Source organism: Bufo bufo, chromosome 1 (genome assembly GCF_905171765.1).
Source record: "Bufo bufo chromosome 1, aBufBuf1.1, whole genome shotgun sequence".
Classification (NCBI taxonomy): Eukaryota; Metazoa; Chordata; class Amphibia; order Anura; family Bufonidae; genus Bufo; species Bufo bufo.
Window position 1 is genome coordinate 516,106,692 of NC_053389.1, and position 19,363 is coordinate 516,126,054.

General features: G+C 38.0%; 1 protein-coding gene across 1 annotated transcript in view; it reads right to left on the bottom strand.

Annotated features, from left to right (window-relative positions):
- Positions 1-1,680: 1,680 nt before the first annotated feature.
- TFEC (transcription factor EC) overlaps positions 1,681-19,363 on the bottom strand; it is a 126,090-nt gene continuing 108,407 nt past the window's right edge. The window contains exons 7-8 of the mRNA XM_040411318.1: positions 5,162-5,309; positions 1,681-3,292 (exon numbers count right to left, since the gene is read on the bottom strand). Coding sequence (XP_040267252.1) covers positions 2,936-3,292; positions 5,162-5,309 — 505 coding nt within the window. The 3' untranslated portion in view covers positions 1,681-2,935. The remainder of the gene's footprint in view (positions 3,293-5,161; positions 5,310-19,363) is intronic.

Below are 19,363 nucleotides of genomic sequence, written 5' to 3' on the forward strand. Positions count from 1 at the left end.
GTTTTATCCACAAAACCATTATATCTGCTTCCATTGTATGTTTTCTAATGTTTTTGGCAACCAAACTGAAGATTGTCCAATCATTTTATAATTATAACATCAGGATTAAACTCCATTTACTCTATCCCCTCTATGCAACAAACAACAAAAAGCACGTGGTATCCTCATTGTTCTCTAGATCATGCAGAATTTAAAATTAGTTTTTGAGATTTTATTTTTTGTTTGATAAGGAAGTAGTTAAAAACAACTATCCCTCACTATTAACTAAACCTTATGCCTCATGCACACAATTTCACGAACATTAACTTAATGCATCCTTCCATGTGGCGGTGTCAAATCTTGGATGAGTATTTCCCCTAAAAGTACTGAAAATTGTGCTTTTTAAAGAATACTTGATTCAATATACAGTATAAAATGAATCATTCTACAATTTTATGCAGAATCCAATAAAAATATCTGCCACATTGAAATACCTAACTATAATATTCAGGTTCCATGCGATATGGATCACAACTATGGTTGTATGCATAAGGCTTAAAGAGGTTTTCTCATCTGAGACAATTGAAGTTAATACTCATGATTTATGAGATGTGTTATCTAAACTAAATTAGTTAAGCAAACACCTTCAATTGCTTTTCAATGGCTTTGGTCTCAAGATAACGCGATAAGTTAAGAAATTTGAGTTAAGAGCTTGAGTGCTAACCCTGCTACATCTTTATATCTTAAATGGAGCCCTGAAAGTGGTGGAAGGTGCACTACGTCCATTCATTTCTATGGGGCCACTGAAAATAGCCTAGCCAGTTCCGTCGGACCCATAGAAGTGAATAGGAGCGGTGGACATGCATGCGTGGTACACTCCTTTTCACTTCTATGGGGAGAGCGCTTGGTGGTGGCCGGACTGGAGACTTCCAGCCACCACTTTGGGATATGCACCTATCAGATAATGGGGTTATATCTTAGCGATATGCCCCATTGTCTCAGATGAGAATACCCCTTTAAAGCAATGGTATCTTTTTGACTAAAGCCAAAAGAAGAAAACACAGCAAAAAGTATTTCATATTCTATTATAATTTGCATGATTTAATGAGAACCTGATGTCTAATCTACAGGCAGCATATTATAGAGCAGAAAGCCATAAGCAGATTGATATGGTGTTCTGAGGGGAAAAAAGACTCTACAAGACTATAACTTGTACTTGATGCATTTAAATCTCTCTACTTTCTATATTTAGGAGTCCAGTGGGTGGTCCTACTTATTGACTTACAACTATCTATATATATATATATATATATATATATATATATATATATAAATAAAAAATCCATGGCACTCCCAAAAAGTGGATTAAATGAAGTGTTCTTTAATCACCAGACAGCTGTCTGGTGATTAAAGAACACCTTATTATATCCACTTTTTGGGAGTTCTGTGGAATTTTTTCTTTACCCTTTTGAATGTTGGATTACTTCCATAGCCGCAGGTACCCCTCTATAAATATTCTGCTGTTCTGCTCACAACTTTGGATTTTCTAGATATCTATCTATATCTATCTATATCTATCTATATCTATCTATATCTATATATATATATATATATATATATATATATACACACTATGTATGTATATATATATATATATATATATATATAGTGATGCATAAAGGCTATATGTTACTGAATAGGACTGCCCTCTGAACTCTTAAGTACAGAAAGAGTTCTAAATGAGTAAAATATTATGCCTCAATGTTATATAATTTTTACTAATCCCACAAAACTATATGTCAATCTGCTCAGTTCCTCCTACTCTATAACATGCTCCCTAATGATATGATATAATATTCAATGTGACACATTGCCTTTAAATTTAGCATTGAAGGCAAATGTTTTAAGCATTATATGATGCTACAGCCACGTTTTTAAACCTAGTAATTTTTGTCTTCCTGGTGTTTAAAACATAATCTTAGTGAATAATTGCTGCTTCTGGTGATGAGGCAGATGGGTACCGTAATTTGACAAAAAGTTGACTATTCGGTACAAACGTCACAAAAGCACTTGCCTGTTGTGACATAGCGTTATTAGAGCAGCTAGTGTTTGAAAACTATATATGCAGACTCTAGTGAGTTAGAAGCAGAGTGTAGACCAGAAAGTCCTTAAAACCATACATGTGGCCTCTTTTTCTGGCACAATTCCTGGTGTACTGTTCATTGGTACATAAGTGTTAGTAAATATATCCCATCAAGATGATTAAAATAATACCAATACATCAAAAAAAGAAGAGAAGTTTAATGTCCTAATCTGTCCTAGAGTAATGCCAGTTGTTATTTTAGTCAGTGTAGCAGAAATATAAAATGGCTATTTCCTCACGAACATCCGAGTCAACTATGAAATTAGAAAAATAGAAATAAGTTCTTCACATTTTAAAGGCCACAACATTCTTATTATACTGGAGTGTAAGAAAAATACATTATATAGAAAATATTTGTTGCTATGAAACATAGAATGTGTCGGCAGATAATTGAACCATTTGGCCCATCTAGTCTGCCCTATGGCCCTTTAAAGACCCTTAATTAAATTTGCTAACAGGATGTTCTATTTATCAAAATGGCAACTTAATTACCAGTGGGAAATATTATACTGTAATATACATACACAAAATCATTAAGGTTTTTCCATTTAGTCACCAGGTGATTTTTAGCCCCAAGGTAAACAAGTTGTCGTATTTACTAATTGGAGCTGTTATAGTGGAAAATTACTTAGGCCCATGTAAATTTTATGGGTGAAAAATATAATATACAAACATGTCACTTTGATATTCATGTGTTAGAGAATGAAGTTGTTCATTTTGCACTCTTTCCCTGCAATGAAAATCACTTTTCCTTTATGTCTTCTTTGTAAGGTTAACACAGAAGAAACTGTCTTTAGGGTCTGTCTACTGTATTTATGCTTCATCACCATCATCACTGCTGAAACTGCTTCTTCTGCTGCTTCCTTTGGAAAGGTCAGGTGACGTTGCCGACAGAAAGGGGTCAGTTCCGTATGGAGACATTTCTTCTAATATCTGTTCCTTAAGTGCAGCACTGAAGGATAAATCTGTAAAGTGTGAGAGTGGATCAGAAAATCCTCTTGACCCATCACACAAGTCAGTTGATTGTCCAATACACATAGGAAGCTGATGAACATAATCTTCGGACATATTGTCTCCAAATGTTTGTTGCTTAATGACTTGTGAAGTTAATTCTACTGTGCACATTGATGGCATTGGCAAACCATGTGCTCTGGCTTGCATTTCAAGTTCCTACAGTGAAAAAAATAGGATATATATTATTTTATGTTCCTTAGAAACAAATAAAATTGACTAAATGGTACTAGCTGAAACATATAACATTTTTCTTATTACATGTATAAGATCATGTATTACATTTATCTATCTCTTAAAGAGGTATCAGATATGACCTGTCAGCAATTTGGTCATATCTATTAAGTTTGTCAATCCCTCTAAAATAAAAATTTTGGAGCTCTTTCTTAGAACTCTAGATTGTGCTGGTCTTCAGCTACTCCTGGAAATGTATGAATAACTGACATATAGGTGGTACCATTCCTCTTGCTGAATCAGTGCTGACAGTGTCAGAATGACACTATGTTGGGGACACAATGACACAATGCAGAATTCTAGTAATAGATACAGCAGAATTGTTGTCTTATGCAGAATGTAAGTGCTCACTAAAGCAGACATGTCAAGATAGCAGGCAGGTCCCCTCTAAACTAAGTTCCGAAACATCATAGAGACGTGTACGAGGTTTAGATTGGGGAGGGTCTGGGTCTTGAGACCCCAAGCAATGCATATGATATAGGGACACAATCTCTTTGTTGAGTTCTGTGCCATTTTAGCTCCTTACTGTACATCTTTACTTGCAAAGAGTTGAAGACAAACTAGAGAAGTTATATCACCTATCTTCAGTTCTCCATATGCCATTGAGGAAAGATGAGAGCCTCTGTATGGCCCAGTCCTTAGAAAAGTAATTATATTGCAATAGTAACGTATTTATATTTACCAAACTATACCCAACATTATTCCTTGTCTGTTTTTGGGCAAATATAATCTTTAATATATTTAAATATCTGAAGCCTACTTGACATGTTTTGACATGTACATTTAGGGTACTTTCACACATTGGTTTCTGTTAGAGTTTTTCTGCACTTTTTCATTTTTCGGATTTGCATTTTTTGCTGTTAGCATTGTGAGATATGGCAGGCTGTTGTGGCAGAGTCTCTCTGGTGCACTGTTTTTTGTCTGGCAAATTCTTGGCATGTTTACCAGGTTGTGGCCAGATCTTTGCCAGTCCCCATTATAATTTACTGGGGCCAGATGGGAACACAGTGGCTTCTGGAAATGCTGGATCCAAAGAGACCTGGTCCCTGCCGGTACAGCCTGTCAGATCTCATAACGCTAATGTAAAACTAGCCTTGATGTTTTTTTTCCCAGTTATTTCTCCATACTTTCCCTATAGAGGAAAAAACACCATGAAGAAAACACTACTGGTAAAACACAGTAGCCCAGATTTACTTACGTGTCTGTGCCAAAAATCTGTCTACAAAGTAGCACAAATTGGCAGTATTTGACACATCTAAGGTTTCCACACTTTTTCTGACATGTGTAACAAGAGGGGTGTAGCTTAGAGGAAAGGGGATGGAGCGTCATGGGAAAGAGTCAGGTCCTAAGATACACAATTCTGTACAAAAAATGCACCATAGTTCTGGCGTAAAAATCCCAGAACCAAATTTATGTGTGTAAAAAATATATAAATTGTAAACTGGGTGTTTAGCTAAAGGAGAACACTTCTTCTATAAAAACACTTTTAAATGAAACACTGGTATTTATTCTCAAGGAAATAATGTTTTCTATATCTTTTGTTTTACATTGTGGAGAGACATAAATTGGTTCTGTTGATTCTTAGCACTTTTAAAACTCGCAGGTTTTAAATCAAAAAGCTACTCATTGAGCAATGTCACTGTACATTTATCCAGACAATCTTTGTAAAAATTTAAATGCATTCTGTAATTGCAAATGGCTCCAGCATCTAATGGTTATAATAAATAAATATCTACTGGTAGAATAGATCAGCATAATTTTCTGAAGTTTTGAACTTTTTTGCACTTAACCAACCTGAATACGCAGCAGCAATCTTCTGTTGGCTTGTTCTAATTTTTTCTGTCTATGTTCTAATTCTCTACCTCTTTGTTGTTCTTTTTGTAGCCACTTGATGTATTCAACTGAAGCTTTTAAAATAGTTCCTTTGTTCCAGCGCATATCACTGCAAAATGGCGAAATAACCTTTCACAATTGTGCACATCAGCAGAATTCATAAGAACTTACAAAATCTTTTACATTAACCTGAAATAATGATTTACATGACTATTATTCAGTGTTAGATATTATTGCTTCTGAATGGAAATTTTAATAGAATAGTTAAGAACTCCTTATATAGTAAAATTGATCCTGGAATGAAAATATGTGTCAAAAGAATCTAATAGAGAGACTTTTTGTGAGAGCGCTAAATGTATTATGATTCCCCCATTACAGTTTTTATATTTTAAGTGAAAATTGCTTTTATTATTAACTTTGAGATTAAAATCTATGTTCAGTACTTATACATTAATGGAAAAGAAATGTACATTGCCAAGGACTTCAGATTACATTTTTAAGATCATTTTAAGTATAATATTCTTTATATTTGACTCTTTTCGGGAAAGGGAGAGGGTTTCATTGTTAAAGTAAAATAAACTACAGTTTTAAAAGGGATTCTTATTTGAAAGTGTACAGAATTTCAAAGTATAACATCAATGGAAACTGCTACTCAGATGTTTATTTTAGCTGTATGTTAAGACCATCAAATCTACTGACCTGAATCTAATCTTATCTAAACATAATGAACCTGTACAATAAAGTAATAAAGAGCAAAGGCTAGGATGCAATGGGAAACCTTTATTAAGTGTAGATACTAAAAATACATAGGAACATCACCATAGCTAGAGTAAAAAGGATGATTCTGGTCTGGTGAAGAAAAGATCCAATTAAACTAAACAATTAAGCTATGAATATATGTTCAGGCATATAGCTATAAAGCAACTTACATACTTTCTCAACCATACAAACTTCGAGGTATTATCTAGAAACTCAGACAGCATTTGCCCCCTTTAAAGAGGACATTAATGGGAAAACCAGTCAAGTAATTGAGTTCAGGTCATAGATATAATGATTGATAGTGGGATATTTTAATTTGTACTTTACAAAATCTTTTGATTTCTGTGTCTTATCTTTCAATGTCAATGTTAGGTCTACTACAAAGATGTTTTGATATGTTTTAAAAAGTACCATAAAAATACAATTAAACCTGCACTACATGTAACACAGACAAGTTGCAGTTTTTGTTAAAATTAAGGGCCAGGGGAGGAAGGCACTCTAAAATAAGCAACACCTGGAGTATGTTGTGTTTATCATAAATTCCATAGTATCAAACTACCCAAAAGAACAGCAAAAACAAAATTGCATTGTAAGGAGTTAATATGTTCTTATTGACTATGAACATACATCAAGCCACTACATTTTTACTTACAAGAAAACAAGAAACAAGAAAAACAAAACACTGTAAAAAAAAAAGACATAAAGTTTATGCCAAATAAGTCGGTGTGGCTTAGAGGAAGTGACAGAGCTTATTAGAAGGTTGGGGCCCCCTTTATAATAATTTTTGCTAGACAGCTGCCATAAGTTGAGTGCAATGGTTATTCTTTATAATACTGTAGATGATATCCCACCACTGAGCACCTCTATTGCTGACCAGAGTTCCAATCAAATTCTAGCTACAGAACACCACTTGATGAATGAATTGCTTCATATGATTGAGTTATCTCTAGCTCCCTATGTGAATCAAGTCTAATACTGGTTTGAATATAGCAATCTAAAATGCTATCAATTTCTGAATAATGCAGTCATTGTTTAGTTAGTGATCTCCATCAGTGATTGCGAGCCAAAATCAGGTGTAGGTCAAAAACAGGACAGATGCAAATCTTTCCATCATACCTAATCTTTGTGTGCCCTCTACTCCTGGTGTTGGCTCACAATCAATGATAGAAATCAATGATCAAATTTTCCAAACACTATGAAAGTGACCTACAGCTACAAATGTCTACACAATAAAATATAAAAAAAAACATTTGGGGTTAAAAGCACAAAAGAAATTTCATTAAGAAGCATTTGGTGATTGGTTGGCATATTATCATAATTAGTGTTAAGAGAATCAAAGCCAAATTGAGTTTGATCCAAAATTTTTAAAAAAATAGATTTGCCGAGAAGCCAAATTTCCTCATGCTTCGTGGTAACGAATCAATTTTTCCTGTAATGACTGTAAAAAAATAAATAAATACATACTCACTTTATTCAACTGTGTGCGAAGAGGCCGTCACAGCCATTTTGATTGCAGAAACCGTGCAAAATCTCGTGCGGGGTAACTTATGACATCACCACGCCAGTGTGCTGGCTGGGCGTGATGACGTCATCATATCACCGCGTGAAATTTCAGGCAGTGTCTTCAATCAAGATGTCTGCGAAGGCCTGTATGCAAGCAAATGGATAAGGTGAGTATTTATTTTATTTTAAATCATAGCCTCAGATGCCGCAATCAGCGATGAACGCAACATCTGAGGGGATCAATGACAGGGGCCATTCCCCATAATTGAACCCACTACATACAAAGGAATGCGCTTTAGTAATTTTTCACAAATTGAATTTGTTTGTGAAATTCGGCGAAGCAGCCAAATCGAAATTTTCATAACTTCGCTCATCTCTAATCATAATGAATTTTAAAAAAACTGCAAAGGCATATTTTGTATGCCTTTGCAGTTTTTTATTTATTCATTATGCAAGTTCACATGACCTGTCATATTAACATGAACAGAACTGTGTGTATATATATATATATATATATATATATATATACACATACATACATATATATTATATATATATATATAGGTGCATCTCAATAAATTAGAATATGATCAGAAATTTGACTCTCAGAAATTTAGAATCTTATATTAGACCAATTAAAAAAAAAAAATTACTACAGAAATGTTGGCCTACAGAAAAGTATGTACAGTATTTGCACCTAATAATTAATCGGGGTTCCTTTTGCAAAAATTACTGCATCAATACAGCGTGGCATGGAGGCGCTCAGCTTGTGGCATTGCTGAGGTGTTATGGAATCCCAGATAGATTTGATAATGGCCTTCAGCTTGTCTGAATTGTTGTCTCTAGCAGTGACGGATTATAATTGGGGTGTTTGTAGCTCCAGGACTGGCATCGCTGGGGGGCCCAACACCGACCCAAACTTAATTAATACTGTGGGGGCAGTGTGGGGGAAAACTACTATATGGGGGTAGTGTGGGGGATGTTGCTATTTGGTAGGAACTATAGGGGCATTTCTATTACAAGGACATATTAGAGGACATTATTTTTCAGGGACACTATACAGGCATTATTACCTGGAGCACAATATAGGATGTTATTATTACTGGGGCACTCTAGGGGACATTATAATTGCTGTAGACACTATAGGGACATTTGGGGGTCATTTATAAATCTGGTGTAACATAGAACTGGCTTAGTTGCCCATAGCAACCAGATTTCACTTTTAAATTTTAGACAGCTCCTTTTGAAAATGTAAGGTGGAATCTGATTAGTTGCTATGGGCAACTAAGCCAGTTTTACTTTACACCAGTTTGATAAATGACCCCAATTATGAGAAATCTAACATGTCTGTGTAACAAACTCTGTAGAGACGAGATGTGGCTGAAAGTATTAGTCATGGCGTTCTGGGGCAAACGGAGGAGAAGAAAAGATCTACATGATAGGAGATATCACTGGAAGTAAGAGGTATGTGGTGCTGTATTCTATTATATGTAGAGCTGGCGTACTACTGTGAGCTGCGTCTCATCTTCTCCTCCAAGTCTTTTTTTATTATAATTTACAGTATTTTTTGCTTTATAAGACGCACTTTTTCCCCAATAAATGGGGGGAAGAAGTCAATGCAGATGGTCACAAGGGCCTACCGATGAGCAAATGGATGAGGTGACTATGTTTTTTTTTCACCACCATTTCAGTGCAAGAAAAGTGCAAGAAAATTCCGCTTTGTGGCTGAAATTCGGATCAAAGTCAATTTGACTCTGATTAGCTCATCTCTAGCTGCGGTTTACCCAGTTGCTTGTGCACCTTTTTCTACTACATTTTCAACTTCAATTTTCCATTAACCCCTTACTGATGAATGACTTAACATGTACGTCATGATGTGTTAGTTACCGCATCATGACGTGCACAGTACGTCATGAAATGAAAGTGTCACCGCAAGTATACTTGCAGTGACACCAGCCTCTTAATGGGTGTCATGGACAGCAGAGCACCCATCAGGGGACCAATCACAGTGTTCCCTGTTTCCAGATCACTGTGACCAGATCTGAGTGACCAATCGCAGCGTGTCCTTTTTGCCGACAGGCAGGAATCATCCTCATTGTGACAGTTACACTTCAGGAGATCAGAGCTATGCTGCCCTGGTCTCCTGTCAGAGTCCCCACAAGTGCCCCCAAGCGAATAAACATCCCATAGTGCCCAAAAAACACACACTGTTCCCCTGACACCCCATCCTCCAACCACCTTTCCTCCTCAGAGAACCTCAGTTTTTTTTTTCTTAATAAAATAATGTAGTATATAGGTCAATAAGTAGCTTGAAATAGTTGAGATTAATGTTAGAGTTAGGCGTTTGTCAAATAAAATAAAGAATAAATTATATTTTAAAAAAATTATTATATAATAAAAAAATATATATAAAAAAATTACTGGTAATTAGATAGTTTTAGTTAGTTCACCAGAGTACTGGCAGTTAGCTAGAAATAGTTTAGGCGTTTAAAAAAAATAATATATATATATATATATATATACAAAAATATACAAAAATAATACATAAAATTACTGGTAATTAACCGTAGTTAGTTAGCCTGAGTACTGGCAGTTAGATAGAAATAGGTTGGAGTAGTGTTAGGGTAAGTAGTTTGAAAAAAATTTAAAATCTAAAAAATATATATATATACAAAAAATATACAAAAATTATATATATATATATATATATATATATATATAAAACACAAGAAAAAGTGTGGCAGCACCAATGCACAACAATGTAATGGGTGCTATGTCCAGGGTTGTCACTGCTTACCCAAGGCATGTAGATAGAAATGGACAGCACATCCAGTAGAAAAATCAAATCAAAATTTATTCAGCCACAGTGGCACAAGAGGCGACGTTTTGGCTCAAAACCCAGAGCCTTTCTCAAGCATGCTTGAGAAAGGCTCTGGGTTTTGAGCCGAAACGTCGCCTCTTGTGCCACTGTGGCTGAATAAATTTTGATTAGATTTTTCTACTGGATGTGCTGTCCATTTCTATATATATATATATATATATATACAGTACAGAGCAAAAGTTTGGACACACCTTCTCATTCAAAGAGTTTTCTTTATTTTCATGACTATGAAAATTGTAGATTCACACTGAAGGCAACAAAACTATGAATTAACACATGTGGAATTATATACATAACAAACAAGTGTGAAACTGAAAATATGTCATATTCTAGGTTCTTCAAAGTAGCCACCTTTTGCTTTGATTACTGCTTTTCACACTCTTGGCATTCTCTTGATGAGCTTCAAGAGGTAGTCCCCTGAAATGGTTTTCACTTCACAGGTGTGCTCTGTCAGGTTTAATAAGTGGGATTTCTTGACTTATGAATGGGGTTGGGACCATCAGTGGCGTTGAGGAGAATTCAGGTGAATACACAGCTGATAGTCCTACTGAATAGACTGTTAGAATTTGTATTATGGCAAGAAAAAAGCAGCTAAGTAAAGAAAAACGAGTGGCCATCATTACTTTAAGAAATGAAGGTCAGTCAGTCAGCCGAAAAATTGGGAAAACTTTGAAAGAAAGGGCTATTTGACCATGAAGGAGAGTGATGGGGTGCTGCGCCAGTTGACCTGGCCTCCACAGTCACCGGACCTGAACCCAATCGAGATGGTTTGGGGTGAGCTGGACCGCAGAGTGAAGGCAAAAGGGCCAACAAGTGCTAAGCATCTCTGGGAACTTCTTCAAGACTGTTGGAAGACCATTTCAGGGGACTACCTCTTGAAGTTCATCAAGAGAATGCCAAGAGTGTGCAAAGCAGTAATCAAAGCAAAAGGTGGCTACTTTGAAGAACCTAGAATATGACAAATTTTCAGTTGTTTCACACTTGTTTGTTATGTATATAATTCAACATGTGTTAATTCATAGTTTTGATGCCTTCATAGTCATGAAAGTAAAGAAAACTCTTTGAATGAGAAGGTGTGTCCAAACTTTTGCTCTGTACTGTATATATACACTGCTCAAAAAAATAAAGGGAACAGTTAAACAACACAATGTAACTCCAAGTCAATCACACTTCTGTGAAATCAAACTGTCCACTTAGGAAGCAACACTGAGTGACAATCAATTTCACATGCTGTTGTGCAAATGGGATAGACAACAGGTGGAAATTATAGGCAATTAGCAAGACACCCCCAATAAAGGAGTGGTTCTGCAGGTGGTGACCACAGATCACTTCTCAGTTCCTATGCTTCCTGGCTGATGTTTTGGTCACTTTTGAATGCTGGCGGTGCTTTCACTCTAGTGGTAGCATGAGAGGGAGTCTACAACCCACACAAGTGGCTCAGGTAGTGCAGCTTATCCAGGATGGCACATCAATGCGAGCTATGGCAAGAAGGTTTGCTGTGTCTGTCAGCGTAGTGTCCAGAGCATGGAGGCGCTACCAGGAGACAGGCCAGTACATCAGGAGACGTGGAGGAGGCCGTAGGAGGGCAACAACCCAGCAGCAGGACCGCTACCTCCGCCTTTGTGCAAGGAGGAACAGGAGTAGCACTGCCAGAGCCCTGCAAAATGACCTCCAGCAGGCCACAAATGTGCATGTGTCTGCTCAAACGGTCAGAAACAGACTCCATGAGGGTGATATGAGGGCCCGACGTCCACAGGTGGGGGTTGTGCTTACAGCCCAACACCGTGCAGGACGTTTGGCATTTTCCAGAGAACACCAATATTGGCAAATTCGCCACTGGCGCCCTGTGCTCTTCACAGATGAAAGCAGGATCACACTGAGCACATGTGACAGACGTGACAGAGTCTGGAGACGCCGTGGAGAACGTTCTTCTGCCTGCAACATCCTCCAGCATGACCGGTTTGGCATTGGGTCAGTAATGGTGTGGGGTGGCATTTCTTACGAGGGCCGCACAGCCCTCCATGTGCTCGCCAGAGGTAGCCTGACTGCCATTAGGTACCGAGATGAGATCCTCAGACCCCATGTGAGACCATATGCTGGTGCGGTTGGCCCTGGGTTCCTCCTAATGCAAGACAATGCTTGGAGTGTGTCAGCAGTTCCTGCAAGACGAAGGCATTGATGCTATGGACTGGCCCGCCCGTTCCCCAGACCTGAATCCAATTGAGCACTTCTGGGACATCATGTCTCGCTTTATCCACCAACGTCACGTTGCACCACAGACTGTCCAGGAGTTGGCAGATGCTTTAGTCCAGGTCTGGGAAGAGATCCCTCAGTAGACCGTCTGCCACCTCATCAGGAGCATGCACAGGCGTTGTAGGGAGGTCATACAGGCACGTGGAGGCCACACACACTACTGAGCCTCATTTTGACTTGTTTTAAGGACATTACATCAAAGTTGGATCAGCCTGTTGTGTGTTTTTCCACTTTAATTTTGAGGGTGACTCCAAATCCAGACCTCCATGGGTTGAAAAATTTGATTTCCATTTTTTAATTTTTGTGTGATTTTGTTGTCAGCACATTCAACTATGTAAAGAACAAAGTATTTCAGAAGAATATTTAATTAATTCAGATCTAGGATGTGTTATTTTTGTGTTCCCTTTATTTTTTTGAGCAGTGTATATATATATATATATATATATATAAATTGTTTCTTAGGGTTAGCGGTTTGAAAAAAAATAAATATATATATATGCTGTATATATATAAAGTTGTAGTTTGCATCATATAAAATGGCGGAGCGTATGTATATGGCAGAGGAGGCATGCGCATTTATCTGTTCTGATACAGAAAGTGCAAGAGAGACAGAACAGTTTAAAATTTAGTCATCGTCCGCTAACACTAGTGATGACGAGCTACAGCAAAATCACAGACGAGACTCTTTGCTTGGCACTAGAGCCATTGCTCCCGAATGGATACCAACAGAGTCATATACTCCGTCTGTTCCAGAATTGAATTCTGTCGCAGTCACCCATTATGAAGTTATGGGGTTTAGGGGGGTGGAATTTTTAAAAATTTCTTCATTTCCATGACAACACACAGTGCCCCCAACGAGATGACAGCAGACATGACAGGCTTTATAAAATTAGGCCCCTTATAAATTATTTAAAAGAAAAATTTAAAGAGGCCTACACCCCAGAAAAAAATATTGATGTGGAAGAGTCACTTGTCCTTTTTAAAGGCAGGCTTCAATTTCGCCAATATTTGCCAAGGAAAAGGGCACAATTTGGGTTAAAAATTTCAAAGCTCTGGGAGAGCTACACCTGTGAATTTAAAGTGTATGAAGGCAAAGATACCCAGTTTTGCCCTCCTGAATGCCCCCCTTCACTCAATGTGGCAGGTAAAATAGTGTGGTATCTTTTGCACCCTCTTTTAGATAAGGGCTACCACTTGTATGTCAACAATTATTACACCAGTCAGAAAGACAGTGGCACCATACACCGCAATAAAAGAGGCCTGCCTAAGCTTTTTGTGATCCAAAAATTGAAGTCTGGGGAAATTAAGGGGCTTGCAATGGGGAGATCTTACTTGTAAAATATTGAGACAAAAAAGATGTCCTCATAATGACATCTATACATCCAGTTAGTAACAGCTCTGCTCCTATGTGCGGCACAAATGCCACAGTCTGTAAGCCTGTCTACATACAGGATTACAATAAATATATGGGTGGGGTGGACCTTGCAGACCAAATGCTGCAGCCCTATAGTGCAGTCAGGAAATCCCGCATTTGGTATATGAAACTTGCAGCCCACCTTATGCAAGTAGCCCTGTATAATTATTTTGTCATGTTCAAAAAAGCAGGGAACCAAGAAACATATCTTGCGTTTCAAGAACAAATCATAAAAAATTTAATATTTGGAGAGTAGCGCCAGGATAGCAGTGGGATAGCTTCATCTAGTCATGCCAGCAGAATTATCCCAGGGCAACATTTCTCATCAGAGGTGCCCCCTACTGTGAATAAAAGCAGAGCCCAAAAGAGATGTAGAGTCTATTACAAGAATGGGATATGGCAGGATACCATATATCAATGTGACACCTGTCCAGATAAGCCTGGACTTTGAATTAATCAGTGTTTCCGCATTTACCATACTTCCCTAGATTATTAATTTAATCAATTTACTTTTTTTACTTCTTTTATGCACTTTTGGCCATTTTTTATTTATTATGCAATCCATTGTTTTTTAGCACTCCACATTTCATTATATTATTAGCCAATTATAATTTGGAAAATTACACAAACTCCAAAATGTAAAAATTAATTCTCATTATACCCCTAGATGAATACCATAAAATAATAAAATTCTCACTATACCCCTAGATGAATACTTTAGGGGGTGTAGTTTAAAAATAAAAAAATGGGGTCACATTTTGGGGTACCTCAGGGTAATTTCAAATGTTACACAGGGCCTGAAAACTATTCCAGTGAAATCTGCTCTGCAAAAACCATATCGTGCTCCATCTGTACTAAGCACTGCCGTACGCCCATACAGCAGTCGACAACCACATATTGTCCGTATTCAGGAGAAAATGGGTAACAAATGTTGTGGTAAATTTCTCCCGTTACCCCTTGTGACAATGAAATCTTGGGCCTTTGATTAAAATAGAAAATCTGCGAAAAAAGTGAAATCTTAAAATTTCATCTCCATTTTCCATTAATTCTTGTGGAGCACCTAAAGGGTTAACAAAGCTTTTAACATCAGTTTTGAATAACTTGACGGGTGTAGTTTCTAAAATGGGGCCATTTTGGGGTGGTTTCTACTATATAATGGTCCATTCACACGTCCGCAATTTCGTTCCGCATTTTGCGGAACGGAATTGCGGACCCATTCATTTATATGGGACCTGGAATTGCGGATCCGCACTTCCGGGTCCGCAATTCCGATCCCGAAAAATATAGAACATGTCCTATTCTTGTCCGCAATTGCGGACAAGAAAAGGCATTTTCTATTAAGTGCCGGCGATGTGTGGACCGCAAAATGCGGAACGCACATCGCCGATGTCCGTGTTTTGCGGATACACACACACACGGACGTGTGAATGTAGCCTTAGGCCCACAAAGTGACTTCAGAATTGAACTGGTCCTTAAAGTGGGTTTTAGAAATTTGGACATATGGGAAATGTAAAGTAATAACTATTTTGTAAGGTATCACTATCTGCCTTAAAAGCTGAGAAATTAAAATTTTTAAAATAACAAATTTTTCCAAATATTCTGTAAATTTTTACTTTTTTAAATAAATAAAGTTGAAACATCATGACTCAACATGAAGTTCAATATGTCAGGAGAAAACAATCTCAGAATGGCTTGGACAAGTAAAAGCATTCCAAAGTTCCACATAAAGTGACACATGTCATATTTGCAAACATCAGTCTCGTCACGAAGGTGCAAAATGGCCCAGTCATTAAGGAGTTTAATATGCTTGGAAGCAACACAGTGAACAGCCATCTTCTTTAGCAATGACCTTTTGTAGCTTACCATCCTTGTGAAGGGAGTCAATGACTGTCTTGTGGACAACTGTCAAGTCAGCAGTCTTCCTCATGAATGTGTAGCTTACTAAACCAGACTGAGGGACAAGTTTAATGCTTAAAGGGATCCTGTCACCTAAAAAACTTATATAAAACTGCTAGCATTACCTTTGCTAGTGTTTTTTAGGTGACAGGTTCCCTTTAAGAAACCTTTGCTGGTTTTTTGTTGTTGATTAGCTGATTAGAGTGACACCATAGTCTCCAAAATTGAACTTTTTCACAATTTTCAAATTTTCTGAGATACTGACTTTTGCATTTTCATTAGCTGTGAGCCATAATCATTAACATTAAAAGAAACAAACACTTGAAATAGAACACTCTCTATGTAATGAATCTATAGAATATATTCTAATTTATTGAGATGCACTTGTATATACATATATTAACCCCTTTCCGACCAGCGCCGTAATAGTACGGCGCTGCGGGAAGTGACTTCCCGACCAGCGCCGTAGGCTCCTGCACCCACCCGAATAGCTGCAGGGGACCAACTGTTCCCGTTTGCCAGACTCCTGCTGTATGCGCCAACATCGGTGAAAACACTGCGGCATGTGCAAGGTGTGTGGAGGGAGGGAGCACCTTCCCCATCAGGTCCCCGTGCTGCTGTGACAGGGACCCGATGGCAGGGAAGGCAGCCCGATGCCTTCCACAGGTATCGGGGCTGTCTTCCATTTAAGCCTGTGAGATCCAGGCAGAAAGGCTGTAAGTATATTACAGTGTGTAATACACTTACAGACAATGCATTATAATACAGAAGTATTGTAATGCATTGTACAGGGAACAGACCCCCAAAAGTTGTGGGGGAAAAAAGTTTAAAAAAAAGTTTGAAAAAAGTTTTGAATAATAAAAAAATAAAAAAAATTTCAAGTTTCATTTCCCATTATTAAGTAATATATATATTTTTTTTTTAAATAGGAAAAAAAAAAGAAAAGTAAACATATTAGGTATTGCTAAGTCCAAATCGACCGGCTCTATGAAAAAATTTCACATCATCCACCCTGTCAGGTAAATGCAGTAAAAAAAGAAATTTAAATACAGTGCCAAAACAGCCATTTTTGGTCACCTTCCCTCACAAAAAGTGTAATAACATGCGATCAAAAAGGCATATTTGGCCCAAAATGGTACTAATCAGACCGTCATCTCATCCCACAAAAAATAAGACCCTACCTAAGACAATTGCCCAAAAAAAATAATAATATGGCTCTCAGAAAATGGCAACACAAAAACAAGATATAATTCTGTTCAAAAATACATTTACTGTGTAAAACTTAACAAAAATAAAAATGATAGACATATTAGGTATCATCATGTCCGTAACAACCTTCTCTATAAAAATATCACATGAGATGCCCCCTCAGGTGAATGATATAAAAAAAAATATATATATATATATATATATATATGCCAAAGCCATTTTTGGTCACTTTGCCTAACAAAAAGTGTAATTCCAAGCAATCAAAAAGTCTTATGTACTCCAAAATGGTACCAATCAAACTGCCATCTCATCTCACAAAAAATGAGATCCTACCTAAGACGACTGCTAGAAAAATAAAAAAAATAGAGCAGTCAGAAAATGGCAATACAAAAACATTCTGTTAAAAAATGCATTTACTGTGTAAAACTTTACAAAAATAAAAATAATTGACATATTGCCACGTCCGTAAAAATATGCTCTATAAAAAATATCACATTATATGCCCCCTCAGGTGAATACTGTAAAAAAAAATCTATATTAAAATACACCAAAACAGCCTTTTTTCATCTTGCCACACAAAAAGTGTAATACCAAGCAATCAAAAAGTCTAAAATGGTACCAATAAAAATGTCACCTCATCCCACAAAAAATGAGCCCCAACAAAGTCTGTGCTGCAAAAGCCATATGGAGCTCCTTTCGTTCTAAGTCCTGCCATGTGCCCCCCAGCAGTTTACCACCACATATGGTGTGTTGCCATATTCAGTAGAAAATGGGTAACAAATTTTGGGTGCTTTTTCTCCTGTTACTCCTTGTGATAATGAAAAATTTGCGGCTAAATCAACATTTTATTGGAAGAAATGAAACTTTTAATTTTTACAGCCAAGTGTTTTCAAATTCCATATAACACTTAGGGGGTGCTCAGTACCCCCCTTAATATATTCTTTGAAGGGTGAAGTTTCCAAAATGGGTCACTTTTTGAGTGTTTCCACTGTAGGGGTACGTCAGGGTCTCTTCAAATATAAAATGGTGGCCAAAAACTATTCTAGCAAAATCTGCCTTCAAAATCCATATGGCGCTCCTTTCTGTAAACTTTAGAATCAAAGTAATGCATATTGAGGTTTATTTTGCTGTTGACCCTTGCTGTGTTGCAAGAAAAAATTGATTGACATGAAAAACCTGCAAAAAAAATGAAATTTTGCCTACATTTTCCTTTAATTCTTGTGAAACACCTAAAGGGTTAACAAAGTTTGTAACATAAGTTTTGAATAATTTGAGGGGTATAGTTTCTAAAATGGGGTTATTTATGGGTGGTTTCCATTATGTAAGCCCCTCAAAATCACTTTATAACTGAATTGGTGCTTAACCTCTTAAGGACACATGACGTACCGGTACGTCATGATGTCCTGGTACTTAAGGACACATGACGTACCGGTACGTCATGTGTTGTTCCGATCACTGCTGCCCGGCCGGCAGTGATCGGAACCCGGTGCCTGCTCAAATCATTGAGCAGGCACCTAGGCTAAATGCGCGGGGGGGTCCCGTGACCCCCCCATGTCGGCGATCGCGGCAAACCGCAGGTCAATTCAGACCTGCGGTTTGCTGCGATTTCTGCAGTTTCTGGTCCCCGCGGTCCCTGACCGCGGGGATCAGAAACTTTATATGCCTAAAATAATGTTTTTATTAACCCCCCCTGCACCCCCGAATGATTTTATGGTGGCGGGAGGTGCAGGGGGAGGGTTGCGGGCGGTGTGGGCGGTGCGGGAGGCGGGCGGTGCGGCAGGCGGGATCGCGATCCCCCGCCCGCCTCCTCTTGTATAATCGTTGGTTTCTAGTGGGTATACCAGGGTGCCAGCACATTGCTGGCACCCTGGTATAAACGGCTGACATCTGCGATGCGATGTCAGCCGTTTAACCCTTTCCATACAGCGGTCCGTACGGACCGCTGTATGGAAAAGGTTAACAGCGCAGGGAGCACCCTCCCTCTCCCACCGGGGGGCTGCTGTGCCTTTGCAGCCCCCCGATGGGAGAGGGAGAGAGCCCCCAGAGAGCCCCCCTCAGCCCTGTGCTTACCCTTCCCCGTCTGCGCAGTTCTGAGCAGACAGGGAAGGTTTCCATGGCAACAGGACGCCTCTCAGGCGTCCTGCTGTCCATGGTGCTGAACAGATCTATGCTAAAAGCATAGATCTGTTCAGTGTAAGTAAAATACAGTACAGTACAATATATATTGTTCTGTACTGTATTATACAGA